The sequence below is a fragment of the Electrona antarctica genome, assembly GCF_951216825.1.
Source record: "Electrona antarctica genome assembly, chromosome: 18".
NCBI lineage: Eukaryota > Metazoa > Chordata > Actinopteri > Myctophiformes > Myctophidae > Electrona > Electrona antarctica.
Genome location: NC_136799.1, coordinates 19,502,590 through 19,522,846, shown reverse-complemented (window position 1 = coordinate 19,522,846; position 20,257 = coordinate 19,502,590). Strand labels below are relative to the sequence as shown.

Here is a 20,257-nt window from a genome sequence, read left to right as displayed (position 1 = left end):
GGCCCTTCACGTAAACCTACGTCTATTGTAGTTCAGGACTGCAGGATTTTAATTAAAGCCTGCTGGCAAATGTGTATGTCTGGGGTTTTTTCTGAGGGATTTCTCTCAAAAAGAGAAAGGCCTGCATCTCTTGAACACCAGTAGGCCTATACAACATAATACGTTAAACATCCCCTGATTAATTCCAACTTAAATGCCAATCTGTCTAATGGGGTTCTTTGTTATGAAAGCTATTACCACATGGTTTCCATCAACATCACTGTGCCTAGACAGCTTGTCTCAACCAGCAGTACGATTCAAACTAGCAAAGGGGTGAATAATAAGACACATAGGTCAAAGCGTATCATTTTTGTAATTAGTTTTACCCTGCTCAAAGTACCAGATGGGTGGGGTTCAGCCAAGGCACAATCTTATTCAGTGCAGAAGGATGAGACAAAGTAGGCTAAGTATTTAATCCATTGAGACCTGGAACGCATCCATGTCACGTTAGCGTTTAACCACATTAACCATTAAAACATCTCTTTAGCATACTTTTCATGTGATGGACAACTTACAGTATGAGATTACTACAATGTTGCCAGTGTGGTAAACCCCATCCATTTGAGACTCCAAGTTACAAACCAAGAATAATGCAAATACTATTTAAATCAAGCCTGATGTTAAAGCATTGAATACAGGGCAACCCACACATTATCTATGCTATGCTACTCCAAGTATCTCAGCAAGTTAACTCATTTCCTGACAGAGTTTCTTTAGCCACTGTCAGCATTTTTGAGCGTTTCTAACTTTCTACTAATCTTTCAAGACCCAGAGAATATTTTGTTCTAGGACTATGTAAACACCAAATATGTATACCAAATTCTTGTATATGATATTTTCTTGTGCCGTCTTTTGGCAGAAAGACAAATAGATAAAATATATTTTACGATTAAAAAAATAAAATCATACAAATGCTGCCCATCTACCAGGAGGTGTGACATTTACAGATAATTTATTTGCATATAACCAATCACAGCATTTTATTTTGTTTTTCCCCAAAGACGACTGGGACATCAAGCATTCAAACCAGCAGTCAAACTTCATACTTAAAAGTTAAAAGTATGAAATTAATAACTCATTAGACAAGTTAATTATAGGCCAAATAATGATGTGTGCAATGCAACATCAACAGACGAAACCAACAGACGAAACCAGACGAATCTGGCACAGCTAAAAAAAAAGAAAGAAATAGCCCTGGGCAGATTGGTCTGGCACTCCTTGGTTTGAATTACATTTCACTCACCCCAGAGTTGTGGGTGCCCAATCAAAGCCCATTATTGTGGGAATTGTTTTTCTGTGACGTTTGAATCGTTTGTAACCGTCCCTTGGAAATGAATAATGTAAGGCCAGAAAGGTGTGCATCAGCAGCATCATGGATAATACAGCAAATAAAATAATGTCTATGACTGGAGACTTCCGTAAAAATCTGCAAAATATTTTAGCTTCTTTTAAAATTGTTACAATACATTTTAAAAATCATTTTGATATGATTTTTGTTTTATTACAATTTAGACTTAGATCATCTTAGTAATGTGTGTTGTTGTACCTTGGTGGTGTTGAGTTTGCTGTGGTGCAGCTCCAGAACGTGCAGGGCAGCCTGGAGGTTGGCCTGAGGTTCTGATAGTTCCATCTTGATGGGCCCCAGACAGTGCACGTCAGGTGGAGACAGGTACATCCTCAGCAGAGACAGATACACCTACAAGGGACACAAATACAGGGCTTAATAATAGTTGCTTCCATTATTTATGCACCCAATGGGAAATTCTTGGCCAAAACCGAATATAGGAAACAGTAGGAACAAGGATTACTATTACGGTATATATAATTTTGTTTTTTAACAGTTTTTGTACCATTGCTGTCATAGCTACGTACATTCATGTGTGTGTGTGTGTGTGTGTGTGTGTGTGTGTGTGTGTGTGTGTATGTGTGGGCCATGCTTGAAGCAGAGTTTTGATCACGTCATCACAACAAAACGGTAGGCTATGGCAACCTCGGTTCTTTGAGTATTCAGTTTCGGCTCTAAAATCAACCAAACCGAATACAGAATATGCATTTTCTATTCGGCCAAATTACTTTAGTGCAACTGATACAGTATTTCCTCCATTCTTATTACTCAGATATTCCTTACAGTACAATGTCGTCTACTTCAGCTGAGACCATTACCTCATCCTGGTAGGTGGAACATGAATGAATCAGAATAGCCTTTAATGCCAAGCACAATACATTTAATAACTATATTTGTCTTGGAGACATTGATGCATAATATAGCAAAAGCTGCAACCTATTTACAATGAGATTTACAACACACTGAGAAACAGATGGTGCCATGCAAGAGAAACTATTGGTCAATACATAAAGTTAGACACTGATTAGACATTAAAACTACATTACATACATCTTTGTTTCCCTCGGTGAGTTTGTCATAATGTCGGTGGCAGTACCTACAGCAGGACAACACAGAGAAAACACAATTTGTCAAGTTAATCTGGTTATAATCTGCTTGTAAAATAGAATTTGATTAACTGTTTGACTGACTGAATTTATTCAAGAAATTAAACTGTAATGAGACTGTAATACACAGCGTGCATAAGGCAGATAAAGCTATGTTCTAAAATAATTCAGTGCTTACAGTAAATTGTGTGAGCCATCAAGCAGGCAGCCAGCACAATATTGTAGTTGATTATGTAATGATTAGTCTGTAGCTGTGATTAAAACTACTCACTCCTCTGCCATGCGGGTGTCTTTAAGGATGTGAACGTAGATGAAGAGCGCCTGCTCATGTTTTCCCATCCGACCCAGCAGCAAGGCCCTTTCCTCCAAAAGGCCTTAAGAGTGGGAAAACACATGTAAATCCAAATGTGCAGGAAAGGATTACATAACATGTATCCTCTCTTAATAAGAATATAACATAACATGGAATCCAGGCAGTAGCACAGAAAAAGAGTAAATAATATGATTTGGGTGTGGTAATCTGGAAGGTTGTAAGTGAATGTTTGTAGTGTAGTTTGGTTGTAGTGATTAATTGGATGTTACATAATTGACTATAGCTGGTATAAGAATAGAAGGTATACAGTACAGCTCTGAAATGCAGAATCCTTTATCATTGAGGTGGGAACCTCAATGATAAACTTACCATCATTTGATGGTAAGTACTTACTTACCATCAAAGGGGAAGTCACTGATGAGTCTTGCTGGTTCATAGCTGGTGGAAACCTCCAAGAAACACAGCAACTTGTTCCTGAACTCCCCCAGATCACCTTCTTCAGTACCTGCTGCTACCGCTGGTTCCCCTACAGCATGTCAAAGAGAAAACAATGGAACACTGATGGTACCCCTACAGTAGGGTTGTCCCGATCCGATGATCGGAAATTGGGGCAGATCACGTCATTTTCAAATGCTCGGAATCGGATGGGGAGCAAAAGACATGATCGGGACATCCCTAGTACGGTATCAATATTATATTCATATCATGATATTAGACTGGATATTGTCTGTGATTTTAGATATTGTACTATTGTGATTTGGCATAATTGTTCTATAAAAATATAAATATCGGATCGGGAAAAAACGGTATCGGCAGATACTCAAAATCAAATGATCGGAATCGGATCAGGAGCAAAAAAACGTGATCGGGACATCCCTAGATTCCCTACCCTACAGTGTGTCACAGAGGAAGATAATGAACAGTGCTGGTACCTCTGTACCACGTCAAGGAGAAAGATAATGGAACAGTGCTGGTACACCTGTACCACATCAAGGAGAAAGATAATGGAACACTGCTGGTACCTCTGTACCACGTCAAGGAGAAAGATAATGGAACAGTGCTGGTACCTCTGTACCATGTCAAGGAGAAAGATAATGGAATAGTGCTGGTACCCCTGTACCACGTCAAGGACAAAGATAATGGAACACTGCTGGTACCTCTGTACCACGTCAAGGAGAAAGATAATGGAACAGTGCTGGTACCTCTGTACCATGTCAAGGAGAAAGATAATGGAATAGTGCTGGTACCCCTGTACCACGTCAAGGACAAAGATAATGGAACACTGCTGGTACCTCTGTACCACGTCAAGGATAAAGATAATGGAATAGTGCTGGTACCCCTGTACCATGTCAAGGAGAAAGATAATGGAACACTGCTGGTATCCTACCTATAGCATGTCAAAGAGATACACAATGGGCCACTGATGCACCACTACATCCATGTCAGAAAGATAATGCAAAAAGGGAACTTTACACAAAACTTTACAGCTAAAATTCCAAACACGGATACACGCCAAATAGTTTACTGTGTTACTACCGTTTATTTTATTGCTCTTATTTTAGACATCAAAATAATTGTATCCCCCCAGATGAGAGGAACTACATTTCAATGTCTAACTCTAATTGCGATTTGTTTTCGTACAAAAACAACTGTAACTTGTACAATGATTTGTGTTGTGCTGTAGCTTTTGCATACCTGTAGTTTATGATACACACACAGTCATGTACAGTATGTCCCCTAGCAGGCTAGCAGGTACCCAGCCTTAAGGACCCTATTATTTATTTCCTTGCTTATATTAGTTTATTTTCCCGGCAGAGTTCCCATTAATCAGCATCTCTGTAAATGTGGCACATTTAGCCAACAGGACCATTTGCATTGACAGTCCGTCCCTGGATGGACATTAAGGCTCTAATGCACAGAGACGGATAGAGTGGATAATGAGCTCTGACACAAGCCAAGTTGTGCAAGACTACTCCTTGGATGACATCGCAAAAGAGGAAAACTTAATCCATGTGTGGCACTGTAATCCAAGGCACCATGAGAAATCAGGGAGGTTGATACCGTATTTCTATTGGGAATAGGTTGAGGTCCAGCCGCATGAATAGGGAGCTTTTTGCTGAAAAGCCTGTCCTATTCAGGGAAATCCAGTCCACATCCTCCAATAGGACAAATAAGCCCTTGGATGAAGCTGTAACTAAGCTCTGACAAGTGAACGGCTTTGTTACCTCTCTTTTTCCTAGGCTCAGCCATTAGTAATGAAATGACTAAATTGAATCCAGACCACCGTTTCAAGTCAGGATATACAGTGACAGTAAAACAAAATAGCCACCCAAAGCATATTTTTGGGTAATCATGAACAATCTATTTTTGTATAGTTTGCTCTCAGACAGTGAAATAATGTGTTCAGAGAGACTGGTGCTGCAGAAGCTGTACCCTCAGTCACCCCGATGTGTGTATCCATGGTGATAAACAACACACAGCTGGGAGCTTGGCCATCTATCGTGCCAGGTGGTTGGTTGTTTTGTTTAACCAGCGATGGTATTGTAATTAGGGCTGCACAATTCATCAAAAATCATGATTTTAGGTTTCACGATTTATCTAATTGTGAAACTTAAGTTGGCAATTAATTAAAACATTTTGCCCTCGTCTCTTCATTCATCATCACACAAGGAGAGCTAGAACACTGAACCTATCTCTCCACCCATCAGGCTCTAAGTGGAACAATATAATCACAAAACAATTACACACTATTTGTACAACTAAATCGGTGCCCGGCTGTAGAGCACAGAGATCCATTGACGTCATCAAAGATGCTTTAATAAAGCATTGTTAAGCAATGGATGGACCACCAATATGTATCCAGCAAGGTTGGTCATTCCTAATATCATTCATGCTGTGCACATGCTTTTGTAAGTGAGGTGATAACTAATAAGGGTTGTTTTTGATCCGTCTATGTGCGTGCGTGCAGGCACTCTTTATGTGTGCATGCACTCTTTGTGTGTGCATGCCGTTTCCCCCGCGTTTGGTTAAAAGTTAAATTGAGTGACGTTAGTATTCAACAAGTAATTCCTTCCGTGATGCTATCATGCTGCGTTCGCTCTGATGCTCTGTGTGCTGCCTGCAAGGGATGTACAGAGACACCCACTTTGACAGGCTGGAATGGCTTAGGGTCGACGACAGAGTACAGCATCTTGCAATGGGTCTGGTCCACAAGATTCGATACAACACCAAGATACCCATGTACCTGTCTAGATACTTCCCTAATGTTAACAAAGTCCACACCCACAACACCAGAGGGAGTGCAACGAACCATGTACAACCCAGATTCGGCACAAACAAGGGACTAAATTATTTTCGCTCCTATGCCACCAAAATGTGGAACGCCCTACCAACAGTCATTAAGACATGCAAATCCCTTGACTCCTTCAAAACCGCTCTCAAAGGGCACCTACGGACGGCTGCAATTTAAAACTGGCCCCCGTAAAATCTGAATCCCCGAAAATTAAGGTATAGAACTGCGACTCAGAATGTGCACTTGCTGTATTAGAGCCTTGTCTTCATCACGATTGAACGGTCAAATTCTATAGTCGCACCGGTGCTACAAATTGCATTTCACAATTCGCACGGTACTATTCTTAGTAGCAAATACAAGTACCTGCTCGCACTGTCGAGCCCTGAACGCGTGTGTCAAATTTGAAGTCGGTGGGGCGAACGGTTCTCGAGTTACGTGGATTACAGACGTACACACGTACATATGGAGTTCTGTGTCAGGCATGCCCAAATATGGAGTGTTGTGATGTCAGAACAGGCCAGCTCCATATATGGACCGTGTGCAGGGGCCCTGTCCAGAGCCCGGGCAGGGGCCCTGTCCAGAGCCCGGGCCGAGGCCTTTTGTGGCGGTTCTGGACAACCATGGGTCCGACCGACTCAACACCGGGCACTGCACTCCCTGTAGGAGTGTGGAAATTGGAAGTCGGTGGGGCGAACGGTTCTCGAGTTACGTGGATTACAGCCTTACACACGTACAGACAGACACATGGTACATTTATAGATAGATAACATGCCCCCAAAAAGCTCAATGTGCCACCAAAAATCATAATTAGTAATAGTGATTAATTAGTTATTGTTGTCATAATCATGCAGCCCTAACTGTAATCGCACAAAACATTTAAATTCTAAGTACCTATATGAGAGTTTTTCTACTTTATGCACTGTATGTGTGCAAGCGTGTGGCAGAGTGCTTCCATTCAATCTTGTTGTATGCAAGGCTTTCACTACATGCTCTTGTTGTGTGGCCAAATACAGCCCAGAATCTAATCTTAACTTGTTATCTTTCTTTCTGTGCATACTGTACATCCAAAAGAAGAGCATGTACATGCTATATTTCGACAAGAATCAAACTGGGAGCTATGTGGTCGGTAATGAACTTAAAGCCTTGGTCGTACAATGGTGTCCCATGCCGACAATGGCTAAGCGTTTAGAGCTAAGGGCTCTATTTAGAGAACCCAACCCAAGGGAAATAGAGCCCTTGTAGGGCAGCTATTTTTGGCAAAGGACACAATCATATGATGGAGTATGAATTTACCATTGCCCCCCTTCATTTCCTTTCACACAAACCCTCCCTCATGTTCGTACCCTCAGCCAATGAGTTGAGGTACTGCTTCATGAGGCCCTGGACTCTTTCCAGGTACAGCTGGATCAGCACGTTGTGGAACTCGGGCCCCGTCTCCTCCCACACATGGATGATGTGCTCCAGGTAAGGAATAGCCAGCTCCTTAAAGCCCTCCTTCAGGAAGTTCAACACCTTGTCCCTGGGCTGCGTCTCCACCTCCGTCAGGTCCTCAGTAAAGATCTGAGAAAAGAAAAACGAGAGACAAGCTTTAAAAGAAGATGACAAGATAAAACAAGCATCAGCATTTATTATTGCTTTCTTTGAACACCGCAGGCCAGAAGGCCTAAAACTAAAAAGCAACAGTGACATGTCTCAACAAACAAAGAGCCACATATAATCAACCCAGAAACATTACCAAAGCCTACCAAAGGTTATTCAATGTATACAAGGAAAAACTAGCGTTTTAGTCTGACACATTCCTGAAATTGAGTCAGGAAAAGAAGTTTCATGCAGTCACGTCATGGAACAGACACGAAAAAGAAACAAAAGGCCTGATATCTTATTGTTTCACATTCTGTCAGTACTGTCAGACTGTTATAATAAATACGGTGTAGTTTTGTGGGAGAAAGACACTAGGGTAAAGAAGAATGAAGGAGTGGAGAAATCAGTCAAGGCCAGCTGTCAGGCTATGTCACGCACTCACCTTCAGACCATCCTCTGGACAGATCTTCAGCACCCAGGGGGAGAATTCAAAGATGATGCCCAGATTCTCATTTCCTGTGGCATGGGAGGATACAAGTTACCCATACTGAATATTTATGGGTCAAATTATACAAATATTGGCAAGAAAATTACATAACCTTTAGATTCATTTTAGGGAGAAAGGTATATCTAAAATACACTTAAAATTATTTAAAGTTTAAAGTATGACATTTAAAACATCTAAAATATATTGGTATTGTTAACAGCTTCAGTAAACACTGTAATTGGGATTTGATAAACAACCAAACCAAATTTTACAACTTCCAAACTCAGAAGCAGCATGAGTTACATTAAACACATTGGCGTAATTGTTGAGCTTACTGTACCTAATCTTTGGAGGTACTGCACTGTTCGCTCATGGCCTTTCAAGGGAGAGTTGGCCTTGGTCGACTGATCCAATAACACCTGGAGGGCTGGCGAGAGGAAACAAGGTGAAAGAGAGGTGAAGGGAGGAAAGAGGGAGGAGAGAACAAATGGGGAGGATTAGAATGGATGTCGGAAAGTAGCAATATGTCATCTATTTAGGGTTTAGTGTTGTGTTGCATAATTCCTCCTGCAATAGAAAATGGATCTGGTCTAGGAATCCCTTTAATTGGCAACTACAAACAGCTGGTTTGAACTAACAATGAAAAAGAGAGGCAGATAGAGAAAAGAGTGAGAGAGAGAGAGAGAGAGAGAGAGAGAGAGAGAGAAAGAGAGAGAGAGAGAGAGAATGAAATAAAATAGAGTGAGAGATAAAAGATAAAAAAGTGAGCATGGGAAGGATAGTGTTAAGTGAGCCAGAATTTATCGGATTCGGCATTACATCAACGATCTGCGTTCGGTTGATTAAAAACAGGCATGGTCGCGGTGAGAACAGCCCAGCATACCACGCAAATCTAAATTACATTAAGACAGCTCTGATCTAGTGCGAATGATCCACCAAATGCAGGAACCCTCTCAGAGGAAAAGGAGGATGGAGGAGGATGCAATAAAAAAACCTTCTGATGAGAGAAAGCCCCTTGTGTACCTTCTGTAACAAGAGCTGCTACAAATTTGACATGACATATTCTACCATTGTGCAAATAAATACTATAGATAGAATCGAATAGATACTAATTGGTTAAATAAAATAAAAAATTGTAAATTCTAAACACATGAGGAAAGTCAAAGCTGTGGTGGGCTGCACCCACTGTTCTCATTTATATTTACATGGCTAGAACTGTTTTTCACAAAACACCAAAACTTCCTCCCCAGAATGGGTCTCACTCTACTTATATTTCTACTATATTTAAGATGCCTTTCACAGCTAAAGTTCACCGTAAATAGTGTGTGTAGTCCGAAGTTGTTTTTTTCCCCCCAATCAATCAAGTGTTCAAGCATGCATTACAATTTAGGCATTTAGCAGACGCTCTTAATCCAGAGCGATTTACATTAAGCAAGAATAAAAAAGCATGGCAATACACCACATACATAAAAAGTAGTTATCATGAAACATGCGTAAGTTAAGAACGTAACAGTGGAATATCTATATAATGAAACTAGACATATAAAATATACATACTATACTATACTATACATATATATACTATAAAGTGTTATGACTACATAAAATGCAATTCTAGTGTCTACGTAACATGCTATAAGTCTGTATAAAATGCTATCTAAGTCTACATAAAGTGCTATCTAAGGGGCTAGGGCAAGTGCTGCGGGCCATGATGGAGTCTGAAAAGGTGGGTTTTCAGATGGAAGATTGGGAGTGAGGCTGCAGTTCTGATTGTAATGGGAAGTGCATTCCATTGTTTTGGAGTCAGAAGGGAGAAGAGTTTGGGACGTGTGGAGCATTGTCCCGGCGTTTTTAGTGAAGGTACTTCCAGCTTCCCTGCGTTGGCTGATCTGAGTGCGTGGGAGGGTTTGTAGGGTTCGATCATACTTGCAAGATATGGGGGAATCATACCTTTGGTTGCTTTGAATGCCAGCATCAGAGTTTTGTATTCTGTGCGGGCAGCGACCGGGAGCCAATGGAGGGAGCGGAGAAGGGGGGAGACGTGTGAGAATTTTGACTGGTTGAAGACCAAGCGAGCTGCGGCATTTTGGGTCAGTTGGAGAGGCATACATGCCGGTAGGCCAATAAGGAGGGAGTTACAATAGTCAAGTTTTGACAAGACTGTTGTCTGGATTAGGCGCTGGGCTGACTCCTGGGTGAGGAACGGTCTAATTCGTTGTATGTTATAGAGTGTAAACCTGCAGGATCGAGTGACAGCTGTGATGTGTGTTTTAAACGATGGCTGACTGTCCAGAACACCATGGTTCCTGGCTGTTGGGACAGACATTACCAGGGCGTTGCCTACGGAAATAGTTAGCTCCCGCATAGGGCAGGACTTAGCTGGGAAGAAGAGAAGTTCAGTCTTTGCAAGTTCAGTCTTTGCATAGTGCACACTTGAGTTGTGTTTATCAACATATAAATTCAGCTTAGAAGAATGATGAATCAGACTATGATGCTAATAGAAACACTCACATTAGCACTATAGAATCGATAGTGATTGTACATGAGTGTCATGAATGAGGCCCATTGGCTCTTGTACGTATATACTGTACAAGTGGAAAACGGCAGAGAAAATGCTAAAGAAAACACAAATCAGACCAGATAAAATCATGTGGCATATGAATGCATCTCCCCCGAGTTTCTGCAGCAGGCCCAATACGACAGAAAAAGTGGAGGCAGATGTGGAAATGTTTCGCCTGGTTTCACGGTTCTGGATGTAATCTACTGTACTTAGATGACAGATAATTCAAATGGGCAAATTTGAACTCTTGGGAAATCTGAATTATCTTGAAGGTTGACTACCCCATCAAGTGACAATAAAGTCAATCTACTTCTTTGATCATTCATCTCAGAAGATTTCTTCCACTTTTTATATAAAAAAAGAAAAGAGAAACATCGCAAAAGATACATACTGTACAAATTAAATAGTTGAAGAAGTGTTTTGTTCATAATAATATAGAACACGAATAAAAACAAGTGCAATGAGGTTATATGTTGAGTCTGTTAGCTGGAAAGTGGCTACATATTTCTTAGCTTTATACTGTAGGGCTGGGACAATGACCACATTTACGGCGATTGTGTGTTATGTATACCAGTTAAAATTATTATTGCTGAAAGTTACAGGAGTTCGTATGGAGTGTGATATGAAAAAAATATACTGTACGCTTACTATAAATACTAATCATGGTTTAGTTACAGTAAATTTGACAGTCTTGCGTCATTTGTCCATCGGCTTCTGGAGAAACTAAACTTGATATGCCACATTTTTTAATGGGGAAAAATGTCGATTTACTTGAGCAAATATCTAAATTATAGTTAAATATAACTGATAAAACACTGAACTGCCAGGGTATGTTGACTTTTCACCGTGGTGAGAAAAATGCCATACTGTCAAAGCCCTCTGTATGTTCAGCATATTGTACTGTATGTTCTCAATACTGTGAAGCACCTTGACCTAACATTCTATGTATGGCAGCTATCATTCAAATGCATACAAATAATGACATTGTTGCTGTCAGGCAGAAACCTCTTATCTCTACATTTTAACTTTTTATGTTTTCTCGTAAATGAATGCCGTACTTTATCACAAAAAGTGCAAAAGTAGTGAAAATAGCCGATCAACAAGCTCACAACGCCTCGCATGGTGAGATATTGTGAGCAGAGCTTGGAGACCGGCAATTTTCACTATTTTAAATCAGGTTTTTTTAACCCATTGAAACTGGGAAAGCATGTCATTTTAGATTTTAGCGTTGGCTGTTCAAAAATAGCAGAGCGTGAGCTTGCACATCTGCTATTTTTGAACATTTTTGAGTGTGAGAACTACTGCTGAATCGGCCTCAGGTCTTAATGTGTTAAAATAATAACAAAAAAGGAACGGTTTTGGACTTACAAGGTTTCCACCCAACAGAAATGACAAAATACTTAACATGCCTATATGCTATACTGTAAAAGCCCTCACCTTTCTGGTGCAGCCCTTTCTTCTCATAGAGAATGATGAGCTCGCTGTACTTGTGGGCTTTCTTCAGAACATACTCACTCTCCTCTATGTGACAGTGGTTGTTCTCCAGACGCAGGAGAGGCGACACAAGAGCCACATTGGTCTGAACAACAAGAATGGACAGCATGATGAGTCACTCACATTGGAAAAACATGGAAAGAATAATCATCAAAATAAATATACAATATATGAAGTTATTTCCTTTTTAAAAAGAAATCAGAACAAACTGTATTTTGTAGAAGATATTATAGAGGGAAATTAGACATCACAAGATTGAAGATAATCAGCATCAAAAATAGTTGTAGTTTCTTATTTTATGTGCAAGGACCCAAAACAAGGTCACATCGCTGTATCTGGGCATTTTACATAACGTAACTATATTTGAATGAGCTCTGGTACCCATTTGGGACTATGTTTATTAAATTAGTCTCCCTGGCACTTGACAGAGGAAAGGAGAGGAGTTGCTCCGCCACTGTTGCTCTAATCAATGCAAATATATGCCATGAAACTTTTTTGAATCAGTCTCTCACTTCTGTTGCCCAGAAATTGTCTAACTGAACTCTTCTCTACTCTAAATAAGAAAAGTCTTACATGCAGATAGCATTTCAGCAGGGTAGTGTCAATGATTTGAAGGAGTTTCTTGCGACTCTTGATGGTTGGAGTGCCTTCCATGAGTGGAGAGGTGGTGGAGGGGTCAGAGTCATTCAGCTGCTTGACGAGATGACTGCGTTTCTGTAAATGCAATAACAAAAGTAATCACACTTATTCAGGTCTATCGCAATGACTTGCTACACACTTATTTGCATTCGACAACATCAAGTAATACCAAAGCTAGTAAACACATAAACCACTCAATACTATACTTGAGGGCATTTCCCAACCTTCAGTGACTTCACAGACTACCTCATCTCAGATTTGACTGTGTATAGTTAGTTAGTTACTTTATTGACAAATGTATAAAACATTGGGTCCAAACAATAATTAAAAACCCATGAATCAAAAACTTTAAAAGGTACAATACATTAAAATATACAATACAGAATCCCTTTACAACAGGAGCTTCCTATTGCTCCACTAGTGACAGGCAGGCATGTAGCATACGCAAAGTCTCTCTGTTAGTGCCCACAAAGAGTGAGCTCAAATCAATACCCGCATGTCCATATTTCACTCTGATATCTTGTGTGAGGGGACACACCATGTGGGGAAACCCATGAATCTCGGATCTAGCTTATTTTTTTTTCACGCTGGGGCCACTTGCTCAGCGCCCTGTGTTTTTGACCTCTTCCCATTTTGTTTGTCGCAGCACCACCCGGCAGCCGAAAAATTAAACGAACGCTCCTCATTCTGCTTTTACTAGATTCACGGGATTCCCACATTCACTGTAACATAATATACAACTCAAACCTCATGTACATAATGTGCTTGTGAGGACATCACACACACACACACACACACACACCCACACCCCACCCACACCCACACCCACACACCCACCCACCCACACACACACACACACACACACACACACACACACACACCTGTGTGAGGTAATCGATGAGAGCCAGGTGAGCCTTCTCCAGCTCTGCCCCAGACAGAGTGGGCAAAGGGTTGGGGTAATGCAGCTGCTTACGGTAGTCTGAGGGGAGCAGGTCAGGATACAGACCAATCACATGAGTGGGATCTGTAAAATCACATTGAAAAACTCACCATTAGCTTGATTAGCTCCATTGTTAACTTTAAGTCCTCCTTAAAGAGCTGGCTGAATAGCAGAATGGTATTGCAACAGGCTCCTTTTACAAGGCCTATATGTTGTTCTTTGCTATTTTACTTGTATAACACATTGAATGAATGCAATTGTTATTGATTATAACAATACCTGTGGACAGGTGTTGAAAACTAGCACACTGCTAAGCAATGCACCTGGTTCGTCCAATGTAATTGTGATGTCCATGTCAAATATACATAACATAACATATTTTTATGTCCCAAACACATGGCTCCGTTTACACATGTACAATTATGGTCTCAAGCATTTCTGTCTTTTATCCTTTTGACATATGTACAAATACTATATAATGATCATGTACAGTAAGTACTTCTGTCACAATCAAAAGAACTGCTTTCATTTTAACCACTAAATCTGCCGTCCCTATTTTGAGAAATGTTATTATTATTTATATATTTGTAATAAAGCACACCACATGTAATATATTTGTAGATAATATCAAGTAAAGTTACAGTGTGCATAATCCCTGTTGTCATACTTGTAATACCTGTGCCAAGTTTGGCAAACACCTGCATGGAATCATCAAATCTCTTCTGGCAGAAGAGGTTGAAGGCGTAAAGGTTCTGAATGTGGTGGATCTGCTGCTTCTTATCTCCATCTGAATCATCCTTCATCTTCTAGGGGGTGAAAGGACATAGCTTCCATCATAATACTGTACAGAAAAACAGCACGTACCAGTATGTACAATAGTATTCTTGTACTGCAGAGAGGGTACTTTTATGGTGTGCTGCAAGATAGGGTGAGCACTTTCAGCCGTAGGCTCACACTCCCCCCGAGGATGCACACGGAACGATAGAGACTCTCTTTTATGCCAACTGCTATCAGACTATACAATGCGAATGCATAAGAACTTCCTCCCCCCCAATTGGCATATGGCCCTTGGTGGTGCTGGTCTTGTGTGGTTTATGTCCATTTGTGTCTGTTTTTGTGTTTCTGTCTGTCCAGTAGTTTTAGCTTTCTATGTGTCACATTGTGCTGTTGTAACACTTCAATTTCCCCTCAGGGATTAATAAAGTATATCTCATCTCATACCAAATGGTTCCATGCATTTGAACACTCTCCAAGTTAAATTAACACCTGTAAATGAACGCTGGAGGGGTCCCTGTGTTCTGTAGTATGTGTCTACAAACAAAATAAGCCTGCAAATCTGCATTTAGTCAACAACAAACTGTGTTCAATGTACATTTGAACACGAATGTAAATTTGTGGGGCGGTGGTGGCTCAGGGGTAGAGTGGCCGGATGGTAACTGCAAGGTCGCCAGTTCGAACCCGGGCTCCCCCAGAGTTAGTGTCCAATTGTCCTTGAGCAAGACACTGAACCCCTAATTGCCCCTGATGTGCTGGTTGGTGCCTTGCATGGTTTCTGCCGCCATCGGTGTATGAATGTGTGTCTGAATGGGTGAATGTAATACACAATCTATGTAAAGCGCCTTGGATAGATGTAAGTAGCCTTGCCGAGCCATGAGGCCCATAGGGCAGGAGCCTATCTCCTGTTTCTGTAGCGTGAGGCAGCTTGATGTACAAGTACACCCCCTGGACATGACGCTAGTATGTCGCAGGGACTTACCCCCAATCCAACCCTTGATGCTGAGTGTCAAGCAGGGAGGCACTGGGTCCCATTTTTAGAGTCTTTGGTATGACCCGGCCAGGGATTGAACCCCAACCTCCCAGTCTCAGGGCAGACACACGAACCACAACGCCACTGAGCAGTGCCTTGGATAAAGGCACTATATAAATGCACCATTTACATTACACCGTCTTCCATTGTGCCAATTCCACAGAAATGTTTCTGTTGAAATGTTTGCATATAACATTACAATGAAGAGGAATAATGTAGGCGGTGGAGATTTCTATGACGTACCTCCCCCTTTACGGTTGGTTCTGGACATCATTGAAACGTAAACAAAAATCAATCTCAGAACTTCACAGGTTCTCTGGAAGATTTCAGGTTATGTAGAATTCCGGATTATGCATCATAGTTGTAGAGAAACGCAATAGTGCAAGCACATCATAGTCTGCAAGTAACTTTATAAATAGAAATACTTAGTTATACTGACTGAGTATTAATGACTATTCAGAACCAGTGTTTTTAAGGAGTGAGCAAGTCAAGGCTCAAGGACACCATGTCCTTGAGCAATAGGAAATTGCAGAAGAGAAATGAATGACATTATACAGCATGGGTCTAGTTTTGATGCTCACCGCCAGCTGCAAGGCCAGTTCAAACTGCTTGTCCTGGAGAAGCTGACGGATCTGGCTGGCAATGGACACAGGCACTAGGCGCCACACAAAGTGGTTGCTGGCAACATACACGATATTGGGCCTGTGATAGATGAAGGACAGAGAGAGAAAGACAGAGAGAGAGAGAGAGAGAGAGAGAGAGAGAGAGAGACAGAAAACACAAGAATGAATGGAGATGGAACGCAAGTAATCTTTCACTCACACACAGGAAGACGAGGTGTCAGTTCACTGAAATAAAATACAAAGGATCGGAATCTAATGGATATAATGTTTGATGTTTATCTTTTGATTCTATGTTTAGCATTTCCTTTTGATATATAACTGAAGTTAGTCTTTGTCAGTACTGTAATGCAGAGGTTCCCAACCACCGGCTCGCGCTAATGAAACAAAACACTACACGATACGGATTTATAATTTCATGTCAAAACATTCAAGTATCAGAAGATGATGTAACCCAGGTAAAGTAACTATGCATGTTTAACTAATGTTTTCCACATGTCCAAAGTCATTTCTGAAAAAGACATAGGCCTAACCTTTTTTTAGGGACAATATTAACTAAATTGAGATAGTTCTAGTGAATCTAGTACATACCGGGTCATTTGCATCTCAAATCATTAAATTAGTCTAGTATGTCAATATTCTACGATTATTATGTCAATACTCAGTCAGACATTAACTATGTTATAAGAGACGTATTGATCCTGAGGACCTCAGGTGTCATAGGATAATCATTGCAGGCATGAAACAGATAACGGGTAAGAATAGAGATAGTAAAAGCTGTATGACAACAATAGTAAAACACAATCACTATGAAAGATTACACTGAATTTCACGATCAGCCCTATTAGGATTTGCTGCAGTCTTTTTCACCTTACCCTGCTGAGGAGATGAACCGAGGTCTCTGGAGCTCCACACTTTGAACTAGTAGCCTGGGCTCAAAAGTCCTGATCTCCACATACCGTGGCAGCACAGCTATGATGTAGGGGGGCTGGTGCTCTGAGAGACATTACAGAGAAACCATCAGAATCGAGAATTTGACTGTTTCAGGCTGCTAACAATTTAACAACAAACAGACATCCCAACAAAGTACTGTACATGTGGACATAAATGGACAGTGGATACAAATGTAAACATCAAATTCTGAAAGTGCAAATGCTCTACTCACTCTCACAGACCACTGTGAGATAATTACATTTTATCACAGAGAAAAGTCTGTGGATTCAAACATTTCCTCTTACAAGTCACTTCACTCAATTTAATACATAATTTAAATTCATATTCTTTATTCTTATCTCAAAGCCAACATTTTGGAAGGTTGGGTGATTAGTGTACAGTATAAAGTTTTCTGATGTCAATACAGAAGGTCTTTTCTGTGGTGATTATGGTGAGAGGCAAGCCAGGCAGGAGAAAAAAAGAACAAACAAACAAAACCAATCTCGGTGGACAACATTGTTTGTCAGCATCTTCCTCGTTTCTTTCTAGTTCAAACATCAGATTGATTCATTATGTTGGCATTATCAGTTCCAGCCATGTTCAAACAAATGAGAACACTGGGTACTAACAGGTTACATAAACTCTTTCAGGTTCTCTGTTTGTTACTTCAGCTTGTTTCATTTGCACAAATTATAGAATGAAGAAGTGTTTACAACACAGTACTTCAATTATAACAACAATTACAATCTTTCTTTCCCTTTTTTGCTGTGGATGTACAGGTATCATTTGCATGCAGTCTATCAGTGCACAGTTCATTATTACTGTGCAACCTCATCTTCCAAGACGTCTATAAAAGACTAGACTATTGACAATATTCTATTCCGAGGGTTCTTGGAGTGAAGACCCTGAGGTTAGGAAATCCAAGTTGGAGCCATATATCTGGACAGGGTTGAGGCTGGGAATCTGGATGTGGGAAAGATTACACCCAGAGGCGAGACTACGCCCTTTCCTCTTCATCCCAGGGATGTGATGGTGGATCACAGGGGAAGTTGGTTTTAGACAGTTCTCATCCAACCCTGGCCAGAACCAAAGCCACAGTACTGACCCATTCAAAACCAAGGAAATTGCGAGTGGTTTTTAAACCCCTGCTCCAAGGCTTAATTTCCCCTTCGCGCTGTTCCATCTGAATTCCAATGGCTACAGAGTAAGGAACTTTTGAATACAAATTGAGACTTCATTTGCCTTCGTTTTTGAGTCATGAAGTTCATCAGTAAACCAGATGTGCTGTGGTGCCTTAGTCATAATAAAATAAACAAAAAGGTCTGGTCTACTTCTGCATTTATCTTGTTGAATAATGCAACACAGTGATATGCACCTCATACTGAGAGGAAGTTGGAAAGTAGAAGGTGGTGGCACCGTGGAACAAGAGGAAAGGAAAGAATGAACAGGGAGGATGATCAGCAAGAATGAACAGGAGAACAGGAAAGATAGGATTAATAGCTAGACTTAATAGGAGAACAGGAGATATAAACAGCAAGAATTAACAGGAAAGGATTAACAGAGAGACTTAACAGGATAACAGGAGAGATAAACAGCAATAATTAACAGTAGAATAACTTTCTCTCCATTTTCATTCCGATTTAAGTTTTTGTAGGTGTTTACATGACAACTTTTAATAGGATTTAACTTTTATTCTGAATGAAAAGGGGATTTAACCGTCCATGTAAACGTAGCCAGTGTTGCAGAGAATGAACCACTGACATTTTGTCCTTTCTAGCCACAGGCTACACTGCTGTAAGTACATGTTCCTTCCTTACCCATTGCTATGGGGATGTCTGTCCAGTTCAGCGCACATTTCTGGGTGCAGACGCCCTCTTCATTTAACACCACCGTCAGATCATCCTGCCCTACAGCCACCTTCCCATCAGCTAGTGGCGCAACCAAGGGCTCCAGCTGCTTTCCTGTTGGGAAGAGCTCCTTTATGGAGCCACGACCATCCATCTAGGAGACAGGGAGCGATAGTATTGTGTTGCTGAGTGAGACAGTAGCCTATAATCGATGTAATCATAAACTTGCATAGACAGATGGTTAGTTCATCTTCTATGTAGATCATAAAAGAAAAAGAGAAGCAAAGAAACATTCAGCAGTAAACACATGAATTACTAGAGAAGATTACAAAAAATACAATAATGAGAATAAACAGGTAAAACAAATACTCTATACTCTAAAACAATATGCTTTAATTAAACAGTGAATTAAATTCCAAACAGTGTCTGTGAAACTTATGTACAGTATGAGACTGTAATTGGGTGGGAGATTTCATTGTGCAATGTACAATCTCTGGTTAAGACATCATGGAAAAGGAGTTTTGTGTATACAGTATTTTAGTCATGTGCTGTATGGATGGACTTACAAGTTACAAACATAAATGTTTTGGGCAAAAATCATTTTATGCATTGTCCTAACTGGCATCCTAAATACAAGTAGGTTAAACTGTTGAAATACATAGCAACATAAAACAGCATCAATAGTGTACAGTAGGCGGGTTTGAGCATTATCTACATACCCGGATGAGGTAATAGTCTCGCTTGAAGCCGACACATATAGAGTTTTCACACCAGGCCATAGACTTTGGGATATCTGGTGCGGCAAAGTCTCCCTGACAGACAAAGAACATTTACAAAAGTACTTACAAAATAGATTGAAAAGAACTGAAAAACCTGGACACCATATTTTAATGAGTCATACCCACATACAAAATTGTGTCTTATCTCACCTGTAACTCATGGAACTCTCTGTCCTTCCAGTAATAAAGTTGGAGTTTCTTTTTCACTGCGACACACATTCTCAATCTTGCCTCCCCTGAGCTTGATTGCTGAATATAAAGGAGACAAGATAAGCCATTTTAATTTATTACAATTAATTTATTAAGTTAGTAAGTATTTCTTATTCAGAAATACATTAACTTCATCATAACTCAATAAAAGATTAATTATTAACCTACATTAAGATGTAGGTTACAACAATAGGTTACAATAACTTTTACTATGAAATCCTATCTTTCTCGTCAGTAAGTCGTTCAGTCACACCTCCATATATGG

The 20,257-nt window shown here is 40.4% G+C and overlaps 1 protein-coding gene across 4 annotated transcripts in view; it reads right to left on the bottom strand.

Annotated features, from left to right (window-relative positions):
- The window catches only part of vps39 (VPS39 subunit of HOPS complex), a 35,220-nt gene that overhangs the window by 11,669 nt on the left and 3,294 nt on the right, over positions 1 to 20,257 (bottom strand). Inside the window, exons 6-21 of one of the 4 annotated variants that reach the window (XM_079528888.1) lie at positions 19,933 to 20,031; positions 19,723 to 19,815; positions 18,974 to 19,157; positions 17,099 to 17,219; positions 16,185 to 16,305; positions 14,464 to 14,602; positions 13,738 to 13,880; positions 12,791 to 12,931; positions 12,161 to 12,302; positions 8,504 to 8,590; positions 8,119 to 8,192; positions 7,439 to 7,655; positions 3,201 to 3,329; positions 2,762 to 2,864; positions 2,435 to 2,480; positions 1,586 to 1,735 (exon numbers count right to left, since the gene is read on the bottom strand). In XM_079528888.1, the coding sequence (XP_079385014.1) occupies positions 1,586 to 1,735; positions 2,435 to 2,480; positions 2,762 to 2,864; positions 3,201 to 3,329; positions 7,439 to 7,655; positions 8,119 to 8,192; positions 8,504 to 8,590; positions 12,161 to 12,302; positions 12,791 to 12,931; positions 13,738 to 13,880; positions 14,464 to 14,602; positions 16,185 to 16,305; positions 17,099 to 17,219; positions 18,974 to 19,157; positions 19,723 to 19,815; positions 19,933 to 20,031 (1,989 nt within the window). The remainder of the gene's footprint in view (positions 1 to 1,585; positions 1,736 to 2,434; positions 2,481 to 2,761; positions 2,865 to 3,200; positions 3,330 to 7,438; positions 7,656 to 8,118; positions 8,193 to 8,503; positions 8,591 to 12,160; positions 12,303 to 12,790; positions 12,932 to 13,737; positions 13,881 to 14,463; positions 14,603 to 16,184; positions 16,306 to 17,098; positions 17,220 to 18,973; positions 19,158 to 19,722; positions 19,816 to 19,932; positions 20,032 to 20,257) is intronic. The other 3 variants (XM_079528889.1, XM_079528890.1, XM_079528891.1) reach the window with 3 other exon arrangements.